Here is a 17,213-nt window from a genome sequence, read left to right on the forward strand (position 1 = left end):
TTAGGAGACATTTGAAGGAGGAAAGGGCATTGGTATCGAAACTCATTTGGGGAATGTGTCAGGCACTCAGAATGAAGAGAGTACTGAGACTGGGAGCACAGACAAGATTTTGATTAAGGTCAGACTGAGGTCAGATTGGATAAAGTTATAAGGTGATGTGCCAATGTATAGGGAAGAAGTGGAGAAGATTATTGGGCTTGAGCTTTATTCCAGAAAAACTCTCCTGTCACCCAGCAGTATCCTCACAGTGGCTACCTACAATAAAATATGTGGTTGGCTCCAGTTTGGATTTCTCAAATGTTGGGAGACAAACTGGCATTTTTTACTTCTGTGGTTAAGAAACTCTGGAAGATCCATTAAAAAATTCTGCTGTCAGCTGCACCTTTATCACCTTGGGAAATCTTACTGGATATAAGAGTATGCTGTCACTCATTTACCACTGCTGCTTACCTGAGTATGGCTGTGCCTCTGAATTCTGAGTTCAGCCCTTTCAGTCTCCACTGTTGAAGGTCCTGCAGCTGAAGGTCACTGTCTGATACTCGTTCCCCTTGCTCTGTGGTCAGCTGTGATTGCCAGAAGCCCTGGGCAGGTGATGGGACACAAATGCCACACCACAGCCCAGCCTGGCCGTGTCTGTGATGGAGATGTGAGCTTCAGCCACCACGCTCTGCAGTGCAGCCCTCTGGCTGGCAGCCCCCTTAGGAGGCTGTGCTGTTGGATTTTACAAAAACAGATCCAAAAGCTGCTTTTTCTTTTAAAGTTAAAAGCAAAAGGGGGTGGCACTGAAAGCAGGGCTCTGTGTGGTTTTCACAGCTGTGTAAGTGTGTGGGTCTATGAAAGATGAGACTGTGGTGTGCTGTTAGAAGTGCAGGAGGCAGGTAACCTTTTTAAGGGTCAGATTTCAGTTGCACCTTTCTTCTAGGTGTCTGGCATATTTTTCTGTTTTGAATGAAAGCTATTTCTAATTTTGTGTCCTATACAATTGTACACTCCTGTTCTTTGGCAGTTTCAGGACATCTTCAAACTAAAAGCACGTGTGCTGATTTTAGGCAAAGAGTGGATTTGTGTGCCTGGTAGGATTTAGAATCTTAGAAATAAGCTGTGAAGTCATGATTTCTTGAAGTTGCAGATATGAAAAAATCAGGAGTTATGGATATAAAAAGAAAGTCCTTCTGAGAAATGGTGAGAATTGATTTTATAATAGTAAGTGAACATTAGGAAATATCAGAATTCCCTGAATTTGGCACTACAACCCACCAAGTCGCATTGTTTAATCATGAGCCTCAGCTACTGAATTTGTGATGGAGCAAGATCAGTAAGTATAATTCTTGTTTATGGGGATGGACCTGCATAGAGCTAAAGGCCAGTAAAGCTTCAGTTCAGTGTTTAAAAATTCTGGTTTTTCCTTCAAAAATAATAGTTAGCCCATAAAATTGAGAGAGAAACTTCACTATGAGAAGCAGCACATTTTTTGGTAACTCTTAGCTATTAATACCAAGCTATACATATGTTAAAATTGGCTGCAATGGAAAGGTTAAGTGTTATCCTGCAGGTTTGATAAACTCAGCTGTTGTTGCCACAGGTCTTTAAATGACTCTATTGAGGGGTTTTCTTTTTTTCCTCTTTCAGTGCCTGACCATTGCGTGCTAAGTTTTCTCTTGGCTCTGCCTGGCAGGAAAAAGAGGAAACTAGAAAACCCCATTAGTTGTCCATTTGCAGAATACCCAGGCTTTACTCTCAATACCCAAAGAAATACAACGGTAGGAAGTTGTTTCACATCCGAGCCAAGATAAGGTCCTGGAGGTTTATTATTTTTGTTGCCTGATAGCATCAGGACTGGGGAGCAGGGGGCAGAGAAGGAACAGCAGATCAACATCCCATGGGGACAACAGAAGGGAAGACAGACAGATAGCCAAGTGCCGACAGCTTCAGTCAGTGCTCCCAGAGGAAGTGTTGGTTTCACCAGATGAAATTAATACACAGAAGTCTTTACAGAGGCATTCAGATGTGACATTGTTTGAGGGCCTGGCTATATGGAAGATGTATAAAGCACTGAATCATATGTTTACATATAATTAGGTCTGTATTGACAAGCCAGGTTTTCCTTTTGTTTAATAATTTCCTACATTAACATCAAAGACCTTGTTTTTATAATGAAAACACATTTCCTCTTTTGTTTTGCTTTGCTATAGCTCTGTATTAAATTGAATGCAAATTGTGACTCGCGCAAAGGAGACTTGAATGTGTAGATATATCCATGTTCATTAAAGCCTCTAAAACAGACACAATGTTTAAAAATTTCTTTCATTTGGATATATTCAGTTTGGGTTTTTTTCTGTGTGATCCTTAAAAATTTTGTGACTACCATGTAATTTCACTGTGCTTATTAACTTTCAAACAAGTTGGATAGGATTTAAGATTCCAATTTCTGGGTCAGAAATTGCTTCCTTAGATACTCTATACAAAGCTCAGTGTAATGCTGTTAAGACTTCAGTGATCAAGGGGTAAACTATGCAGAAAACACTACAAAAATATATTTTTTAAATATGAGATAATTTGATATCATTGGAATGGGAAGCTGTAATAAAATCTGGGCTTGGTTGGATTTGCCTCATTTGTTTTTAAATACATTAAAAATGTTTCTAAACTCTACAGAAATAGCTCAAATACAGTTTGAGATAACTAAGTCAGCATTTAGGACTTGAGAGCAAAGTTGATAAAATTTTTCATCTAAGCTGAAGGTACTGAAAATGCTTTCAGATAAGTGTATTCACATTACAAGAAACAAGAACTTCAGGAATGTTTAACAGCATTATTAATAATTTTTATTCAAAAAGTATACACAACACATTGTTGGCACTGAGCACCATTCAGTTAATGTTTATTGGAAATTTTCAGTGTAGAAGTTGCTTAGTTTTTGTATGTATATTTGTGCTATATTAGGAAACTGAATTTAGAGTCTTCAATAAATATGAATTTATGTGGTTTTTGAACTTTTTCCAGTGGGTGTGGTTTTCCATGTTTAAAAGGATAACCCTCTGATGTCTGAGCAAAGGCGGCGGTGATCGAGCTCCTTTCCCACAGAATGTCACAGCCATGCTTTCCACCCCTGCAGCTTTCTCAGTATAAGTTTTCTCATATTTCTGCTTGGACTATCAAATAGAACAAAGTTCTTGGAGACCCACAGTGGAAGATGCCAACTTTTTAGATTAACGCTGCTGAAGTTTTCCAATAGCTCTTACTTTAATTTTTTTTTTTTTCCTTAAGGCCGAGCCCCTGACACCAGAACTCTCAATCTGGAGGCAGTTGGAGTGAAAACTAACTCTGAAACTGGAAAGATTATTGTTGATGCCAGTGAAGCTACTTCTGTTCCTCACATTTATGCAGTTGGAGACATAACAGAGGTACTGAGTCTACATAAACTGTTTTACAATAACAGGAAACCAACTTTGTTCCTGACTAATAACTAGTCCCCAGATGTAGTCATGCTCCAGTGTATATCTCAGTGTTTTGCACTTTTTCACTTGGCAGGGCTGCAGTGTTTATGCCAGCCACCTGGGTCAGTAATTTCCTTCACAGGGATCCTGTGAAGTATCTCAGCATGAGAGATTATTGCTGATGTTTATCAGGGAATGCATCATTGGTCAGAGGCTAATAATGATGTCTTTATCACTCCTATTATCTTTCTAATAATGTTTGTATCACTTTTGACATATGACTTCATACTGCCTGTGAATGCTGAGTGAAAGCAATTCTGCTGTAGCTAACTACATGTACTGGGAATGACCATGACAAGTTCTGTGACTGCATTTGGGGTATTTTGGGTGTTAATTGAGACTAATCACAAAACAGCTTATCAGCTTCCTGATGCAAAATGCTTCAATTCTACTTTCCTCTAGAGTAAGAAAAAGTAATTACTGAAAATACTAAATGCATTTGACTTTTCTTCATGATTATGCTAAATAAACATGAGGGGTATGGCGTTTTGTTTGGGGGGTTTTTTTGGTTTTTTTTTTTTTTAAGAAGGGTGCATCATAACCTAAGCAAAATAATTTACTTGTTAGAGAGGTAAAACCAGATTCTGTGGTCTTATTCTAGTGCTATTGATAATGTATAGTCATATATGACACGAATGTTTTGTCATGATAAATGTTCACTTAAATACTTTCAATCTGCCAATTTTTATTTTGCATAAGAGCTCAGGTTATCTGCAGTAAGCTGGGTATCCTCAAACATGTTGATGTCATAAAAAATGTTTGTCAGGATTCTGAACTGTGGAGTTACAGGAGCATGTTGTCATCATCTGCCTGCTGTGCCTGGAAAATTTGGGCAATCTGTAGAATACAGAGCAATGCTGGGCATTGCAGGGTACAGAGTTCTCTCAGCTGTTACTGGAACTGAGGCCTTTCTATCAAGATAGTTTTTCATATGGTGCAGGCACCTGCCTTACAAGTCTGGTAAAGCTAAATACTGTAGCAGTATCCAAACAGTATATGTAGTATAATTTTAGAGAAGTTTAGAAAATGTCTCATTTTGCTACGTTTAAAATATTTTAAAGATCTCTCAAATGTATAAACCTTACAGGTGCTTTTAGTTTCTGAAGATATTGTAATGGATTAAATGATGTCTTGGGAATAGCCCTGCAAATTTCTGACTGGACTCTGGAGCTGCCAGAGACACTTAAATCTCATAAATCTGCTGACCACTCCTGACCTCTTCCCTCTGTAGACATGTGTTTCTTCCTGTCTGTCTCCATCTTCATGTGGACTTGCCATTTCCTTTTAAATTGTGTTAAAACTCTTTCCTTCTCAGATATTTCTCCTTTTTATTTTTCCCCCTTACTCTACACAAATTCTTTGTCCAGTTGTCCTGTCCAGTCACTCAGAGCTTTGGGATTTTGTAGAGTTCCTCTCCTTTATTCTCATTTCACATGCAGATTCCCTCTGCATTTCTCACTTCTTGCTCTCAGATGGTTCCTGAACTCCACTTTCTGCTCACAGCAACCTCCTACACCTGCTTATCCCTGATGTATATGGCTTGGCTGCCTCCTGATTTCCAAAGTTTTCTTTTTAATTTCATCCAAGAAGCAGTTGTTAAAAGCAATGCTGGCAGGGCTTAGAATCTGTTGCTTATTTTGCTGCCAATCTGCAGTGTTATTTTGGGTAAGTCATTTCCTTTTGGATGCTTTTTGTCTTTTGCCCTTTGAGGATTTAGATAAGAAATATAAAGTTGGAGGCAGGATGCTCTCCTCTTTCCTTCTCTGGATCTAAAAAATCATGTATTCATTTATTTGTCATTTTTATTTTGTTGTTAAAACTTGGATTTCCTTTTCCTTCTTTTGTCTCTATTAGTGCAGATTTTTGAACCTGAGTGGTTCAACAGAAACTTCTAAGTGTAAGTGTTAAAAACAGCAGCACAGTTGTATGCTGTGTCCAGTGTACAGCTGGGGGAAAAATGAAAAAGTTATGTCAGTGCTCTGTAGAATATTCCCTTAAGCTTTTATCTGTATATTGGCTCAATGCAGGGAATTAAAGAGATCATCATACAGTACTCATACATTTCAGGTGTTTAGAGATAAAAAGAAATACTGCCACGCTCTTATCTGACTCCAGCACATGACCTGTGGAATTCCACTTGCTAAGCAATGAAGTTTATTTTATTTGAATATTTAAATTAGTTTAGTGTTTGGGGTTTTTTTTAAAGCAGAATTAATTTAGATAATAAATTTCATTGGCATGGGAACCAGCACTGAAATAAATTTCTGTGTTGGTGCATATCTCAAATTAACACATGAGAATCAAGGGTATCCTGCTAAGAGCCACAAAGCTGCAGAGCTTGGTTGTGCTACTTTCTGGGTGTGACCTACCAAACGAGCACAGCAAGGGGAATCTTGTTTCCTGTGAGGGAACATCAGTGATCCCTAAGAATCTTTATAGAAATTATGTTTTCCTCTGGTGTTCCTGCTCAGGATTTCTCTTTGCTCTGCTCTGTCCCTGTTAGAGTTTCTTTGCTGCCATAGAGTGCTTTTGTTCAAATTTTGTGAGTAGTTCCAAGCCCTCCTCCCTCTTTTACCATTCCACACTGAATAAATACTGAATTGCTACCAAATAGCAAGAACTCCTTTTTTGTTTGAATTCAATGCCCTGGCTAGAAGGGGAGTGAGCGAGGGGGCAGCTGAGTTTCCTGATTGCTCAGTGACTGTTTGCATTTGGGAGTCCTCCCCAGCTGGTACAAATGGGAATCTGGGTGTGCATGGGTGTCTTGTTGCACCCCTGTATGGAATGGAATCCTAATGTTACCCAAGATTTCACTGGGAAAAAAATCTTCCAGATGTGAGTCAGTTTGTGTACCCTCAAAAAACATTATTCAAGTTGTGGCAAAATATTATTTTCAACTGGCAGGTGAAATTGCATTTCAGCATTTTCCTGTAATCAGGATCAGGAAAATCAAGCTGGAATTTTAGTGTGAATTCCTTTTTTCAGTGCTGATATAAACTCTCTGTGTTAAAATCCTTCCTTCAGTAGGGTTCTTGTTGAAAAGCATGGCACACACTATAAAGACATTTTCTCAGAAGGAGGTTTATGGTCAGGCCACTCTACATCTGTCATATTTCAAAGGGTGTTACAACAAAGATGTGTAGAGAAAGTGGAATGTACAGTATGTTGCTTTGAATAGAAATGAGACCAAAAAGAGTTGTGTTAGAACAAATACACATTACTTCAAAGCTTTTTAAACTCTCTTAGGACCATCTCAGTTAAATGTATAATGCAGTGGAGGATTCTTATGAACAATTCGTATCCATAATTATCAGCAGAGTAGTTCTACACATGACTGCAAAGTGAATGTTCATTTCAAATATTTACCAAGGAAGGTCTTTAAGTCATTGTTTATGAGGAATTGGGCTTTATCTGCATGGATGTTTTAGTAATTAGTTGGGTTTTATGGAATGCATGGCAGTGCTTTCACAATTTTATCTCTCGTTCCAATCTTCTATTCATTTCTGGAATGCCAAAACAACATATATTTCCTGCTCCAGAAATGATTGGCAGACATGTTTCAGGCAAATGCGTGTAAGAAAAAACAAATTTCATCTGGTAAAGTACATTTACAGACTTGAAAGTCAAAATGCTGGATTTGAAAAATTGTGACTTGAGGGATGTTAGAAGGAAAAAGGGATAGACTTGCAGCTCTGTGATTTGTAATGAGCTGTGGAGGAAAAATAGATTAACCTTCATTAACAATTAGAATTGTGATTTCTGTTATCAGGTTAGATGTAATGTTTCAGATTGGTTTTTGCAATTTAAGTGGTTGTTACTACAGATAAAAGCCTACATGCCTGTTAATATGCAGATAATTAATATAGTATGTGTACTGAAGAAAATGGTAGCTAATGCCATGTACAGGTTCTGTCTACCAACATACAAAAAAAGACAGGCTGCTAAAGAGGAATGGATTCCAGTAAATGCTAAAAAACTTTAGGTAATGACAAAAAATGAGAAACTTTGAATGTGTGTGATGGGGAATCCTTATTTTATTTTCTGCTGAGAACTGATTTTGAGAGCTTATTGAATGACTGCCTCCAAGTGGGGCTTTGCAGGAGTGTGGCAAGTGCTGTATCTAAATAGGATGTGTGGAAATCAAAGCTTCACACATTTTATAAAGCATTTCACGTTATGCCACAAAAGTGCTTCTCAGTTATGGCTTTCTTATGTTTCCACATCATTCCTTCTGAATTTGTGACCTCTTTTCTTATGTCAGACAAACATTTTGATGATATGTCTTGGATGAACTGTTAACCAATGGGGTTTTTGAATTAGATCTATGAATTTTGTTTAATCTTATTAACCTATATGGACTGTTCCTTCTTGGGCTTGAAAATATTTCTTGCAAATACCTTAATTCAATTTTCAAAAACTTTCAAGTTCCTTAAAACCAGCTCTGCAGTTCTGATGCTCCAGCAGTGCTGTGCCAGCACTCAGAATTAGGGTTCTGGCACATCTACAGCCCTGTTTGGATATAAAAAGGAGCCAGGACTCATGGCTTGAAGTGGAGCACACCCTGGTCACATCCTGCTGTCGTTCCATTTCTCACTTGCAGGAAGTTTGCATTTGCCAATAGCAATCTCTTTCAAGCCCCTGTGTAACAGCAGAGCCTGAGACCACGACCAGCTCACCCTTTAGGTCACAGTGCTAGCAAAACAGCTTTCCACTTTTCCAGTCCAGGACCAGCTGAGGAAGTTGGTAATAGTGTATACAAATAGCTGGGTTTTGTGCCTGTGTTCTGTAAAAATGGGTCAGACAATTTTTTTTAAAGGTCTGATATTACAAAAGCAATGTTGCTTTAAACTAGGCTCTTCTTGCTTTAAAAAGACACTTTGAAAAATTCCCTCATGGCTTACTTTGAAGAGAAGGGGTGAAGTGAACAGTCAGCATGTGAATAGTGAATATGACACAGTGAATATGTGCTGCTTTTCAAGAGATGCCATGATAAGATATAAGGATTTGACATATTTGTGACATTTTCCCTCCATTAAGACAGATAGTAAACTCAGACTTTAAAGCATGTTTGGACAGAAATTATTATTGCTTTTTCTTTGGAGCCTTGGCTACCAAACTGGAATTCCAAAGATTTGGCTTTCCTCTGACCATTGTCCCAGGAGAAATCTTTGGATGCTGCTTTCCCTTAAGTTCAAACAAAGCTCTGTGCTCTCTCCTCAGGGCCGTCCTGAATTAACACCCACAGCAATAGCTGCAGGAAAACTGCTGGCTCAGCGCCTTTTCGGCCAGTCTGCAGAGCTGATGGACTATGACAATGTGAGTTATGGCTTTTTGCAGTAAGAACAACCTTGGGCTTTTTTCTCCTAAAGAACTGCATTTTGTCCCCTGGAATGCAGCTCTGACAGCAGCCAAAGGGGAGCTGTGTGCCCGAGCTGCCCCTCTCAGTGGTGCACAAGGGGGTGCCAGGCAGCTGCTGCAATGGCCCAGCAGTAACAGCTGCTGCTTCCTCCCAAGCAGGTGCCTACCACAGTCTTCACTCCCTTGGAGTATGGTTGTGTTGGCCTGTCAGAAGAAGCAGCTGTGCAACGTCACGGATCAGACAATATTGAGGTATGAAAACATTTTTAATTTTTTAGTTGGCATCAGAGTTGCCCTGTGGAAAGGCAGAATTTTTACTGCTGTATCAGGTAAAATTTTTGGTGCCCAAAAATACTGTGTTTACAGTTAGGGAGTTGGTGCCTCCAGAAGTGCTCAGAACTTCAGTAGTGTTGCAGCAGGTCACAATGGGAACTGTTGCCTGTTGGGTTTAAAATCACTGATGGGGTGTGACAGCTTTAAAGTAGCTGCCATTTTTAGCAAGTTACATTGTGCAGCATCATTAAATAATGGTTATGTTACTTTCTACAAGTTACCCTTGACAAGAGGGTGTGTTACTCTTATTTGGGAAAATCATTAATGAAAAAATAAGAATTTACTATTCAGAATGCAAATATTTCAGTTTTGATTTTATTAAGGGGTGCAATAGTATAGATATGAAAAGATTTTTGGATTTCTTTTTTTTTCAGTAAACAAGGCATTGAACCTTTGGGAGAAGCTTAAAAATGCTACTTTTTTTTCCTTTAATTTGGTGCATAAGTCTGAGTAGCATTATTTGGGAAGTTTTGTTTTTAATCTGATGATTCTCTGAGAAAGGTTTGCATTAAGCTCTTATTGTGCTCTCCATATATTTCTTTAAAATGACTAACAGGTTATAAATTAGTATTTGTACAGAGGTATAAATATGTAGCAAGAGTAGTTATTATAGTAATAAATACCAGGTTTTGACATATTAGTACTCTCTAACACAAAATGTTATTGTTTTTCCTACCAGGTATACCATGCATATTATAAACCTTTAGAGTTCACAGTGGCTGAAAGAGATGCAACTCAATGCTATATAAAAGTGAGTTTTATGGGCTTTTAACTTGCTTTTAACTTAAAGTGGGATATGGTACAGCCAACTTTAAATAGCACTGTTTGGCAAAAAAACATCTCAAGATGGATATTTTCTTGATACCAACATCTTGAAATTTCTTTACAGATATTGGCATTGTTCAGAACTGACATTCTGTTAGTAAATACCATCTTTCAACTGCTTTTAAGGTCCTAAAAAGTATTTCAGATTCAGATCAATCTTTGCTTTTCCCAGCAAAGTTCTCAACTGGTTACATGAAATATTTATATTGATACCTCTTGCCAAAAGTATGATACCTTCAATGATACCTTCAGAAATTAAGCATAAGGCTTACAAACCTGCAGTAACTATTCAGTTTCTACTCAAGAAAAAAAGGTCCTGATTTAGTCCAAAGTGCCAGACCTGAAAATTCTGCAGCAATCCAGTTGCTTCAGTGTTGGAAAGGTTTTTGATGCTCTTGCCTACAGTAGAGACTCTTAGCTAGGATGAAGTGTAGTGTTGGTAGAATATATCATAGTTTCCTTTTTCTTCCTTTTCTCCTCATCATCAGGGAACAGTTTTTTTTGCATAAATATGTTCATCAATTATACAATATTATATTGTTATGTAAGGAATGTCCATTGTCACTAATTGCAGTCAGTTTGTCTGACTGTATTTTTTCATCTCTGAATTATGTAAATGCTTGCCTTAAGTGTCCCAAGTACCAGTGTAACAAAGGTGAGGATATTCAATTTTATGTATTCCCTTTGAATTATGTCAGTTAGAATTGATATTTAAGGGTAAAGTAGTAACAGCGTAATAGTTGTTGGATGATATTTAATATAGTCCTTACTAAACTCTCAAAACATAGAAACATTTAACGTGAGTCTTCCAAACTATATTGCAAGATTTTTTTCCTTTAAAATGCCTTAATATTAAAAGTCCCATATCATGATTGCTGCTGTTCCTGGCATTCCTGATGAAAGAATTTAAGCTTTTACTGAATAGCAGAACTTAGTAGATTAGTGATAATTTAATGCCTGATGGGAGGATGCAGGGGGAGACTGACTTCATAATTATAAAGATGGTGTCCTTACAGGAACTAAAACATTTTCATTAAGTTCTCTAATAAAAATTAAGTGTGCAGTGACTCAGGTTCTCCTAGATATTTATTAACCTTCATGTTTGGCTGCTTCTGAGCCACAACTCCTTTTTAGGTTATGTGCTCCTTCTGGTAATTGTATCTCACCAAACATGCTGCTGTAAGTGTTTACTGACTGAGTCACAAAGGTACAAAATATCCTGGAACTGTTAGTGGTCGTCTGTGAAAATAAATCTAATAATGGTAGTGATCTTCTGTGAGAATACTGATGAAAACAACTGCACAGGCTTGGAGAAGTGCTGAGGTGGCCACTCAGTGGAAAAGAACACTGGTCTGGTCACCAGAAAGTACTTTGAGGATTTCATTCAAATGGCAAGCAACAAAGTATTCAATATCAGAAATTATTGCTGTCAGTGGCTCCCTCAAGTCTGAAAGAAATGCACCAATAAAGCTTCAATTCAGGAAAATGCTTAAGGACAATGAGAGTAAGGGCTATTGAAGTCAGTAAGACTTAAGCAAGTGCAGAAGTTTTTGGCACACTGGAAATAAACAGCTGAACTAGGATCTTGGGGCATTCCAGTTTCATTGAATTCATCTTCATGCCTTATCTTTAAGTGCTCTAAGGAAAGATCTGTTTGTGATGTATTGTTTTCAGATGGTGTGCTTACGAGAGAGGGAGCAACGAATACTTGGCCTTCATTTCATTGGACCAAATGCAGGCGAAGTTATTCAAGGATTTGCTCTTGGAATCAAGTAAGTACAAAAGAATGTCTCTAGCTTCTAAAGCCTGCTTCTTAAGTTATTGTAAGATTATAAAAGATAGCTGCCTAGTTTTGGCAACACTATAAAGAATGCATGCTTTTTGTTACTTTTATGGAGTATTGCACATATTTTTCACAAAAATACTGCAGTTCTTCATTAAGATGTACTAGATTTAGTTATTGTAATACTGGATATAGTTAGGGAACAACTGAGGAAAATAATTCATTGATTTGATATAGTTAAAGCAAAAAGCAGAATTAAGCATTAACTTAACTAGTGTTAGTTTCTTCAGTGTAGCTTCTTCTGCATTATGTGCACAGGATAGGAAATCCCCATACTGTTTTCCAAGTTACTTCTTTAAAAATACATTTGTACTTTTCAGAAAAGCCTTTCTTTACACCTGCCAGCATTTTCTTTCCTAATCTCATCTTTAAATTTGCACAGCCATGGCTTCTTAAAAGTTCAGCAAGTTTTGCATGAATTCTTATATTGCTGGGGTATAAGCTAAATACAGCATAGTAAAAAAGAAATTTCTATGGGATGGTGAGAGAGGGAAGATACTTTTGTTTGAAGCTATTAGATAATTGCATTAAAAAACATCCTTTGTGATCTGATCTCGTTTAAGATTTTGCTCAAATATTAATATAGAAGTCCTCCATTTGAAGGAGTAAGCAGTGATGCTCAGTCCTCTCTGGTTAAATGGTTAAGCAGTGATTCTCAGTCCTCTCTTTCCCTTTCTTATTGCTGATTCACATCTTCAGAAATGTAGATTCCTATATTTACATTAAAAAATTATAATTTTTGACTTCCTCTTCAAAGAAAATAGTCTGGAACATCATAAATCATTGCCAGTTGTGGTGTCAGTTCATTTTCCTAAATTTGATCACTATTTTACTGCAGTTTTAGTCCTGCAGTTGTGAGTGACTATTATAAATGAAAAGCAGAAAGGATTAAGAAGGCAGGACCACAAGGATCATGTGAGGAATATCTTGGAAATCACTGATTGCAGTGTACCCTCAGTACACATTTTCAACATGTGTTTGTAGTCCATTAATTGCCAGTGGTATAGATCCTAGAAATACATTTTTTAGGATGTCATTGTTTTGAAGTTTTATCCAAAATAACCATTGAAAAGGAAGCACATGAAACTGGAGTGCTTTTCTGCCTTGCTTGAGGGAAATGAAAACTTTAGCCACAGTAAGAGGTTTTCAGCAGGTCAGATTCCTGGATGGGTTTCTATTGCATTTCACAAATCCAGAGCTTTCAATGTGGAGCCCTCACTGTAAAAGCTGCTCTTCTCCTTTGTCAAATACTTCTTCAGCTTCTCTGAAGGATGATTTTTCATCTTCCCTCTCCACCCAGCACTCCAGTAACATCTGTAGTCAGCAAAGCTCTTTTGCTTGTCAGTGCTTTTTTAGGTGTAAGTGGAGACACCAGAAGGCATCTATAGCTTCCTTTCCTGTCTTTTGTGGAGGGAGATAACATTATTCCATAGAGAACTTGAAACAATCCTTAAATTTAGGGTCATTTCAGCTATTCTTACAGCATAGCCTGCCAGGAATAGCAGTTCAAAAGAAAGTCATCAAGTCTTAGGAATGTTACTGGACAAGAAAGGGAATTTAAACAAGTGGGATTGTAGCACTAGGGGGTTTTGGTGGGTTTTGTTTGCTTGCTATGTTTTTTTTTTAAATAAAAGACTTTTTTTCCCTCACTTATAATATTGATATGTTCAGTGTAAGCATCAGAGACTTTAAGTTCATGGAAGAATATTCTGGTATTATTTCCTTTAGCAGATTCTTTCCAACAGTTCTAATTAAGATTTTCTTCCTCTGTGTGTATGTGTGCATTTTTTTCCATCTGGAGTTAGTGAAACACACATGTATGTACAAGAAAAGCTGAAGGTTGCAGTTTTGTCATATGTTTTTGCCACAGGCTCAGTTGTGACTTAGGATAAATTGCTTAATTCTCTCTGTCTCAACTCTTATGACAATTCTTTCCTACCTCAGAGTTGGGAAGCTGGGCGTCTACGTGTTGTGTAAGTGCCTGAGAAATAATAGCATTGTTTGAAGAACAAATGCAGCTCCTCTACCTGATCAAATGGACAAGAGCAGAATTATTTTGATATTTTAGGACCTTTTAGCTGCTTCAGGTGAATAGCATTTGACTTTGTGAGTCATTTGTTGTTGTTGATTTTTGGTAGGTGTGGTGCTACCTATGCTCAGATGATGAAGACAGTTGGCATTCACCCCACCTGTGCTGAAGAAGTTACCAAGTTGCAAATTACAAAGCGTTCTGGCCTGGATGCAACAGTCACAGGCTGCTGAGGTTAAATACCATCCCTGGAAAGAAGGAAAAAAAGCACAAAACATATTTGTAAAGAAAAGGGGCACTTGAAGTTGGAACAGCTTTAATGGTTCAGGTTACAGGAATCTTTGGTTTTCTCCTGTAGAAAGCTTTTTCTCACAGCTGAAAAAATTTCCTTGCACCATCACAGTTCTAAAACCAATGTAGTCCTGCTGCAACAAATCTCTAAGAGCCCTAAGTTCTTCTATTTGGGAGCTAGGGAATAATCACAGTATTTTATATGCAAATATAACTAAAGCCCATGACATCTGAGGCCATCTACAAATGAAGCAGTTGTGATTTGGGTTTCCTTGTTGGCCAGCAGAAGAGTCTCAGATGCTGGGAATCAGAGAGGGCATCCCATAAAAGTTTGGAGGGATGTTTTGTGCTGCATGCTTGGATTGCTCATTCCTGATCCTATATTGAACACTGAGACCCTGCATTCACTAGTGGAAAGAAGTTCCTGGAGTGCACAACAAAGGGTAAGCAGTCATCTTTGGGTTTTTTCCTTTAAAATGCAATATGTAATGGAATTTAATAGAAAAATCACCTGAAGCTGTACTGCTGCTGGCAGAATCACAATGGATTAATCAGTAGCAGCCTGGTCACAGTGTTCTGGAGAGGACTGGGAATGAATGATCTCAGAGGTGCTAAAGAAAGAGTTGAATTTTATGGTGGCGTCTCTGCCTACTCCTGAAATTTTTAATTCAGCTCAGTCCAAACTAAATTGACACAGCTCACAAATTACTACTTGAAAAGTGTATATTAAGCTGACAAGTAAAGTAAAACCCTCTAATAATCCACCTTATGCAGCATTTTCTGGTTTATAGAATGCAGAAATATGGCTGACACTGGAATATTTTCTTGGTTTGTTTTTAAGACTTTCTTACTGATGAGCAGGAAACTATATCTGAAGTGATTATGTCTGGCTTTAATGAAACACTTTACTGAAGGGAACTACATTAAGCAGTGATCCAGAAGAGAAATGGTCCTGCCCTGAGCAAAGATATAAAATAATCATCTGCAACTTTTTTTATTTTTTGTTGTGTACTGGCCCGAGTAAAAAAGCACTACCCTGCTTCAGATTCCTGCTGATTTTTGTGCTCTCCAGAAGGGGGAGGTGCTGGCTCATCTGTGGTAGGAGAGGACCAAATCTGAGAGTGAAGCTGCTTGTGCAGAGCCCTGTTCAGGAGGTCGCCTGCCAAAGGCAAACACAAACCAGTCTGCACTGAATTTCCATCCCAGTCACAGTTTGCACCCTTTACAGCAGAATAGCAAACATTGGAAGAGACCAGCTGCAGGTGAAACAAAATACATCCTTTTTGCAGTTAATTTATATCCATAGTTTATGTGTGGAATTTGTTGTTTTAATTCCAAACTTGTTGCAGTTTTGAAGAATAGTCTGATGATCATGTATCTATATCTGTTTTAATGTGATTGGTATTTCACTGCTGCAGCAACACAGAAATATGGTTGGTTTATACCAAGTGTGAAATAATTTTTACCATGAGAATTGTACCTGTCTGAAACTATTAGACAAAAGGGATCAAAACTTCCTTGTAAAATAGGATTTAACAGCATTTATCACACTCTCATTTATATGAGAATATTAAATTTTCAAATTTTTTTTTTAGAATTATAACAGCAATTCTTTTGCTAAAACAACAGCAAAAGAAGTCCTAAATGTTTTCTCTACAAATTTTCCTGATTTTTTATTTTTGGTCCATGTTTCTTGTCCATAAAATAGAAAGAAGTGATACAGTTGGACTCCAAGTGGCATTCCGTATCAGATCTGCTGATGCCATTTTTCATCTGTGAAGTCATCCATAAGTTTGTAGTTGACAACAATGTTTGGATTGGAAGTGTTGTTGAAAAAATGCCTGAATTTTGCAGCTGCCTTTAGAAGAAATGATGAAAACTTTATTTCTATATAAATAGGTACATACCTGCACATTCAGAAGTTTCTGTTTCCTTTAATAAGGGCCTTATGAGTATGATGCAGCCAAAACCCTTGCTAAATTTTCCTCAACCATTTACAAAAAAGGAGTTGAGAATAAATTAGGGTTGCTTAAAATGTTTTACTTAATATTTCAAAATACGGAGATACAGCCTAATAGCAATTTTGCTGTGAGAAACAGCTCACCTCTGACAAAACTCTAACCTTTATGCATACAAGTTTTTCTTTCCAGTTCCTTTTGTTTCTCAGAAATGAAAGCACTGGTGTTTAACCATGTCAAATCTGCTTCTCTTCTCTGCCCTACAAATGCATCCAGCAGAGTTGTCTGTCCCTACAGACAAATCAATGCAAAGATGAGTTAATTTCATTCATCATAAAGTTCAAATTAATTATTTAGCAAATAGAGAGATCTCAAGGAAATGTGTCTTCAGTGCATATAGAGTGTGAAACAAAGGCATGTCTTGGTTTTCAGAAGAAACAGAACTGTCTTGGTTTTAGAATTGCTGAGTGGCCTGCATGAAATTGTTCCTGTCTCTTCAACAGCAGCCTGGTTCTGTTCCTCATTTAGTGGAAAATGCTGTTGCCCCCTGAAATAAAACAAAGCATACAAACCCACCTACATAATGTCAGAATCAATGGCAAGACAGAATAATGACAAATATTGTGATTGTGCTTTTTTTCCTGAAGGATTCACCAGGGATGGTGCTTAAGAATTGTTTTTAAAAGCCTGACCAATGTAAATTGAAACAATTGATGTACATTGCAACTTACTGATTGCATGTGAAAAAAAAATCTAGTTCAGGCTTCTTAGGATGCCAGCTGATGAGGATTTGTTTGTCAAACCACACCGTGGTGCAAACAAGTCTGAGCTTTGCTGGGTCCCTCATATGTGTGATCCCAATATTTATTGTGTTATGAATTAATTATTAAATAAAGAATATTTTTTCTAGTAAATGTGTGATTGCACTTGCTTAATTTTGTACACATTATTTCTGCTTACAGTAGATAGATTTTTTGATCTTAATGCTGTCTCTCTTGGTTGAAGTATGTATTAAGGAAACAAAGAAATAGACAGACTCGGACTTTTTATTAAGGAAATGTTGATACTTCTGTGTCTGT

The 17,213-nt window shown here is 37.5% G+C and overlaps 1 protein-coding gene across 2 annotated transcripts in view; it reads left to right on the top strand.

Annotated features, from left to right (window-relative positions):
• TXNRD2 (thioredoxin reductase 2) overlaps positions 1 to 17,048 on the top strand; it is a 32,117-nt gene extending 15,069 nt beyond the window's left edge. For both annotated transcript variants that reach the window (XM_074554668.1, XM_074554669.1), the window contains exons 12-17: positions 3,268 to 3,404; positions 8,718 to 8,813; positions 9,015 to 9,107; positions 9,868 to 9,939; positions 11,688 to 11,785; positions 13,995 to 17,048. In XM_074554668.1, coding sequence (XP_074410769.1) covers positions 3,268 to 3,404; positions 8,718 to 8,813; positions 9,015 to 9,107; positions 9,868 to 9,939; positions 11,688 to 11,785; positions 13,995 to 14,118 — 620 coding nt within the window. In that variant the 3' untranslated portion in view covers positions 14,119 to 17,048. The remainder of the gene's footprint in view (positions 1 to 3,267; positions 3,405 to 8,717; positions 8,814 to 9,014; positions 9,108 to 9,867; positions 9,940 to 11,687; positions 11,786 to 13,994) is intronic.
• The last annotated feature ends 165 nt before the right edge of the window (positions 17,049 to 17,213 follow it).

Source organism: Zonotrichia albicollis, chromosome 18, assembly GCF_047830755.1.
Source record: "Zonotrichia albicollis isolate bZonAlb1 chromosome 18, bZonAlb1.hap1, whole genome shotgun sequence".
Taxonomy (NCBI): Eukaryota; Metazoa; Chordata; class Aves; order Passeriformes; family Passerellidae; genus Zonotrichia; species Zonotrichia albicollis.